This window comes from Acartia tonsa, chromosome 12 (assembly GCF_053477335.1).
Source record: "Acartia tonsa isolate MP-2025a chromosome 12, ASM5347733v1, whole genome shotgun sequence".
Classification (NCBI taxonomy): Eukaryota; Metazoa; Arthropoda; class Copepoda; order Calanoida; family Acartiidae; genus Acartia; species Acartia tonsa.
The window spans coordinates 43,397,198-43,403,680 of record NC_137271.1 but is presented as its reverse complement, the minus strand read 5'-3'; the positions used below and the strand labels follow the sequence as shown (position 1 = coordinate 43,403,680).

The 6,483-nt window shown below is 31.9% G+C and overlaps 1 protein-coding gene across 1 annotated transcript; it reads left to right on the top strand.

The window, feature by feature from the left end:
* Positions 1-1,992: 1,992 nt before the first annotated feature.
* LOC145333432 (uncharacterized) lies at positions 1,993-6,186 on the top strand. Its single transcript, XM_080178573.1, has 3 exons — positions 1,993-3,407; positions 3,864-4,934; positions 5,505-6,186. Exons 1-3 carry the CDS (start codon positions 2,672-2,674, stop codon positions 5,876-5,878), a joined length of 2,181 nt encoding a protein of 726 aa, XP_080034699.1. The 5' UTR covers positions 1,993-2,671; the 3' UTR covers positions 5,879-6,186.
* The last annotated feature ends 297 nt before the right edge of the window (positions 6,187-6,483 follow it).

Genomic DNA, 6,483 nt, shown 5'->3' with positions numbered 1-6,483 from the left:
TATCTAAACTAAATCAACATAGAATATTATAAAACAAGAAGAAAAACATCCATATGTAGTGAAGCACATAATAAATCATGGAATAAGAAAACAGATAAAGTAAGCTATAGTGCATATGTTCAGTTCAGAAAGAGAGATAACAAGCAAAAACTGAAAGAAAATCACAAACCTTTTAAAAATAAGGTTTATGTATTTTAAGCATGACCCACATAACAATAGCCAAACAATATGTAGAGTAGATGCACATATCTTCAATAGCAGCCGAGAAAATCACATCTTACCCTTTAGAATTAAGGACTGACAGACTGGTTGATTAATATGATGAAATATTAAAACAATTTGAAGGAGAAGGAGGTTTTACAGCACTAGGATTTTTTGGAGTAGACCTAACAACAGTTACAGGGCTGGTTTCTACAATAGTTACCTACCTTATTATCTTGTTACAATGGAATTAAAACAGTTACAAGATTTGTTTCTACCATGTTACTGCCTTATTATTTTGTTACAAAGGAATTATAACAGTTACAAGATTTATTTCTACCATAGTTACTCTTCCTATGAACCTAGTAATAGTGTCTAACTTTTTATCTTTGTGACGTAACAAAAATTCATCTCTTTTTTAGGGGTTTCTTTTCCCACCTCCCCTGTCATCCTTCGATTTTAGTTACGTCACAAAGATAAAAAGTTAGACACTATTATAGACACTATACTAGTATACTAGGTTCCTTCCTATAAACAAACATTACCTGCCTTAGTTTTAACTATTAATTTTTCATAATTGAAAATAGTATTTCTGGTTTTTATTATTTTAATTACCTTTATTTTATACTGTTACAATAAATTTTGCTTTTGTTAATTATTTTGTTCTACGAGAAATTTTCTTATGTGCCAAACTTTTAAATCGAACATGATAACCCTTAAATAAAACCAAGTCTTCAAACTTTTTTTTTGCATTTTTAATTAATTCAAATTTTTGTACCTTGAAACGTAAAATAGAGTACCTAACATCTCTTTTTAAAGGGTTGACAAGTATATGCTAAAATCCTTTTATGAAAGTAACAGGATTTGTGTGTGGGTGTGGGTGTCTGTCTATACCGGATGTTATCGCTTATGCTGATCCAATAAGGTTCTTATTTTCAATGTAGCTTCTCAGAGGACCATAATTACAAGTTATTCTGTGGGTTGAAAATTTATTTGTAGCTAAAGGTTCAGGTTGCCTTTTTCCTGAATGAAGTGAAATGGTCGACATGGGGAAAGGAATAATTTTTTAATAGATTATTCTTTAGGTTGAAAATATTTAATCATGCAATATTCTTATTTATAAAAGTAAAAGTATACATTTTCAAAGAAATCAACACTATTTCTTTTATTGATATTGAAAAAATAATTATTAATTTCCTTATTATTATTATTATTAAATGAAACGACGACATTTATAAATTTTATTGTTTGTTTATTAGACAATTTTCTCTCTATATATTTTTCCCTTATTAGTTTTAGTTAAAAAAACAATCATTTCCATGAATAAAAATTTTGAATAATTTTTCCTATAATGCTTTCTTGAAAATTTTTTTTCGAAAAAAAACTTTATGCATAAAAAACGTAATTCTAAAAGTTCTTTATGGGGAAATAGGATGAGAATAAATTGTATATTTAGTTTTTGCCCAATATATAAATATAAATTTAAGGTTTGGTGATAAAAAATGAGTCATAGTATGCCAGATTGATTTTAAAACGGCCTTTTTCACTTCAATTTTTAAAACTTTTAAAAATAGAAACCTTGCATTTTTTGAATACTGTTTTTGTTTTTGTTTCGTTATGCAACCTCTAGATTAGGTCCCGAAGGGGATTGATTAATTACCGTCTAGATATCTAATTTTAGGAAAAAGTTTATTTTGGCGATATTAAAGTTTTTGGTCAGGCAACATTGTAACAAGATTTCTGTCTGCTAGGAAAGATAAAGCGCATGAAGAAAAAATTTATTTAATTGAATTGAAACACATCTGAATATAATTTAATTTCTGTTTTAGTACTAGTAGCGAAACTGTACAAGTTCCTAGGTATGTCCGTCAGTACCGCTGTTAGGGAAATGGGATGTTATTGTCTGCTATTTAAAAAAGACTTCTAAATTTTGATACCGTGGTAATATTTTCTAAAACCGAGAAATTGAGGTTGAATGATTTAATATTATTCCTTTCATTTTTATTCATAACATACAGTTCTGATTATCTACCTATGGTCATTTTTAAAATTGTCATATTGACCTCGATCAAACTATGTGTAGTATGATAATTTCTCGGACAGTATAGGTACGTATATGGAACAAATTATTAATATCAAATATTAATCTGTATTTCAGCTTTTCAATGACTTTTTTTATATAAAATTTCTACTTAGAAAAAGTTTCTTTAAGCATAAAGATGTAATTACTATTTTTACTACCGGCAGCGTTCTTAGCATCTTTATTTAATGAAAGGGGTATAAAGAATTAAATGGGTAAAATAGCGTTAAACTATTCCAAGACTTAAATCTTAAAAAGGAAACTAAAACCAGCTCGGGGGCTATTTGAAGCTTCTCTTCAAAGGCGAACTTAATAAGTACGTCCTGTATATCTTACAACTTTTTATAATAGAATGTGGTTTTGTCTGTCTGATTTGGTGTGTTCCATTTTATGTATGTTTTCATCCCATTGCTTTTTATTTCAGGAAAAAAGATGGTAGAAATGAGGAACTGCTTGGACAAAACTGATAATTTTCAAGTAACTTGTGTCAAACCAAATGATTTCTCTGTTCAAAACCTTTATTTGGGTGAAAATTCATTAAGAAAACTTGGTCTAAAAATTGGTGACGTTGTTTTGATTAAAAAGTCCTTAATTTGTAGAATTTTTCTACATAAAGTTAAAGATATAATTGGGATTATATTGGAAAATGGAACTTTCAAAGATGATAACTTATATCCTAGCATTTATTTAAACAAACAAATACAAATATTAAATAATGATAACATCAAAAGACTCGAACTCGATACAGCAGAATCAATATCAGTTACACTAATAGTGAATAGAAATAAAGATAAAATTGACATTGACTCTGAAATTATTTGTGATATATTGTACAATGTTTTTATAGTTGATAACTGTACAATTAACGTTGAAAATCATTTAACATCCAAACTTTATAATTTATCTGCTATTCATATTAAGACAAAGTGTTCAGATAATGAGAAATGTTTTAAAGTGACAAGAAAAACAGAGATAAAAATTGACAAGATATTTACAACTCAATATATATCATGTATGATGTCAAATGTTCAAGTCCCTCCCCTAGCAGGTGTAGATAAGATCTATGAGAACATAAAATGGAATATTGAGCAAAGAAGTCAACATATTCTTATTTGTGGACCCACAGGTTTGGGATAATTTGATAAAAGATTTTTTGTCCTTTTTTAACAGTTATTAAGGGGGGGGGGGGTTAATGCAACCATCTCGTAATCAGTGATTAAATGGCACTTAGAATTCGAATTTCTATCTAAAATTTTTCATGGGTAATCCTTGGTAGGCCTATTTTCCCTAAATCAAACAAAAAGTTGGAAAAGTAACGGCTGGCGGCTCAGCCGTTTAGCCGTTTTTTTTGCCTATTTTCAGGGAAAGTTCATCATTAATTACGTTTGAATCAACTTTTTAAAACATATTTTTGGTTTAATTCATCTTAATCTTAAAGATAACAGCAAAATATTTTACTTTAAACTAAAGAGCACGTCTTTGCTAAATTAAAATATAGATAAAGAATTTTTAATTTGTTTTTAGTTCAAACATATCTTGTCATGTTGAACATTTTTCTAGTGTGAAATTATTCTATCTTTAGGAGGAGGAAAGACCTGTCTAGTATCCAACTTGTCAGCAAACCTAAACCTACCTCTGTTAACTGTAGATTGCTCTGACATGGGCACAAACCTGCAGCCATTCGATGACGCTTTTAGTTTAGCCAGAGAAATCTGCAAAGAAAATGTAGAAAATCCGGGAGTCATTGTTCTGCTCAAGAATGTTGACGCGGCTGGTGGGGGTGGTGCCGGAAAGAAAGGCATCCACCAGCTTCAGGGTGTTTCTAGGATCCAGCGAATTTTTGATGAGATAAAACCTAGTGATAATATTATTATTATAGGAACCACAAGTCAACCAGCTTCGGTGCATAACAATCTTCGTCGGCCTGGACGATTTGGTCTGGAAATATTTTTGAAAGTTCCCACTGAAGATGAAAGACTGGCTATGATTGGCTCTATTTTGAAACATGCTAATATTAACTACATTCCGAAGGATGTCCAAAAAGAAATTGCTATTTCAACTCGCGGATTTTTAGCAGCAGATTTAGCATTGTTGATAAACAGAATAAAAATTGCAGGTTCGGCGGATTGGAGTGCTATACAGCAATGTATTGATCAAACCATTCCATCGGGTCTTAAGCTAGGCCTTGGATGGGTAAACTTTGAAAAGGTTTCATGGGATTCTATAGGTGGCATGGAGGAGGTAAAACATAAGCTTACAAGAGCCATAGATTGGCCAATAAGAAAGCCTGAATCTTTCAAACGGCTAGGAATCAAACCCTCAAAAGGCGTGCTGCTTTATGGTCCTCCAGGTTGTGGTAAAACCAGACTGGTCAGAGCCGTTGCCAGCAATACTGGAGCAACTTTGCTTTCAGTCAGTGGAGCTGAGATATTTAGTCCCTACGTGGGAGACAGTGAACGGGCCGTTGTTGAGCTTTTCAGACAGGCCAGGCTAGGAGCTCCTACTATTCTATTCATAGATGAAATAGACACCCTTGTTTCTAGTAGAGAATCTGGGGATAGACAAAAGACAGCCTCCACTCACAAAGTTTTGTCTGCACTGCTTACAGAAATGGATGGAATTGGCAGCAAGGAGCAAGATTCAATAGCTACAGGCAAGGATAAATAACTAAATATAATATGAAATAACATTTTTTTATTGGTATTCATTCATTTCAATTAAAACACTTTATTTGATAAAAGAACATCAGTGAATTTCTAACATAAGATAAATATTATTCGTGACACATAAGTTTTAAAGCCCACAAATGAGATATCGTGTTTATAAAACTTTAGGTTGTACTATTATTTTCAGTAGTAAGGCCCCCTCCCTCCCTGAAAAAAATATTATAATCATAGAACCATTGCAACTCAGATTTCAAAAAGAGAAGTCATAATATGGTTATTGAAATAGTTACTTAGCGCATCGTATTATAGACAGCTTTCCGCAGATATTAAAAAGAAAAATTATAAGATTAAAACCAGTTTTGTTAGATCCGAAAGTACGAAGGACCGGGAAAATTGATTTTTATTTTTATATTCGTGGAAAATTGGCTGAATTACGATGCTTTACATGATTTTTCTGTATAGCTACACTGGGAACTGATTCTAATCCAGCGGATATTTATCGGTTTCGAAGCAATACTGGGAAAAAATATAAGTTTCACTTATTCTCAAATATTTAGGTCAGGTATTAGTTGTTGGTGCCACCAACCGTCCTGGCAGCCTTGACAGTGCTCTGACACGACCAGGACGATTAGACACACTGCTCTACATCCCCCCACCTGATTTACCAACAAGAATAAAAATATTAGAAACTTATCTGAAGAAAGTTCCACATAGTGACTTGAATATTCCATTGATTGCTGAAAAATGTGATCATTTCAGCGGAGCAGATCTGGAGAATCTAATCAAAGAATCTGTGCTTTATTTGTTAAGCAAAGAGGGTCTAGATAGCCCTGAATTGAGGATAGATCATGTTTTAGCAGTATTAGAGGACTATAGACCCAGCTTAACAAATCTACAGCTTGAAGAGTATGAATCATTGCAATTTAGTTGATTTTTTAATCTCTCTAGAAATTGTACCTAACGTTTACACAGAATGGAATATTTTATCACATTAATAACTATTTTGTTTCCAACCCTTAGGCTAGTCAATTAAATACTAGGCGATGAAAAGTATCAGCAATAACCAACAACTGTATTAATTCGAAAAAAAATTATTGTAAAGGTTTCATGATTTTTTGGGAGCACAACTGCCCCCCAAATATTATTTAAGATTTATTTTGCCTGTTGGCCAACAACAACTAGAGAGAGAAAAAAACTATATTATTAATGCTATTTTGATTTTTGGAAAAGTTCAAGGCAGTGTTTCTTAGCCGGGAGCCGTAGAGCCGCCATATTTTGCCGGAGCCGTAATTTTCGTTAAAAACGGCTCCGGCTCCGGACTAGATAAATAAAGAGATTTTTTAACAAATTATAATTTGGTAACTCTGTTTTTTCATGTACAAATGCCCTTTTTAAGTTTTTCAAGTCCATTTTTATCAAAAATTGAACTTTTAAAACCTTCAAAAGTCAAAAATAAAAAATATTTTTTTTATGGGGGAAAAAATATGTCGAGTTTTTCTTGATTTTAGGTCGGAGCCGGATCCGGAGCCGCACTAA

Excerpts from the sequence above, each read along its gene's own strand:
- LOC145333432 (XM_080178573.1), top strand. The coding sequence starts at position 2,672 with ATGTATGTTTTCATCCCATTGCTTTTTATTTCAGGAAAAAAGATGGTA. Across the intron at positions 3,408-3,863 it reads TCTTATTTGTGGACCCACAG|GAGGAGGAAAGACCTGTCTA; the intron begins GTTTGGGATAAT and ends TTCTATCTTTAG. Across the intron at positions 4,935-5,504 it reads GCAAGATTCAATAGCTACAG|GTCAGGTATTAGTTGTTGGT; the intron begins GCAAGGATAAAT and ends TCAAATATTTAG.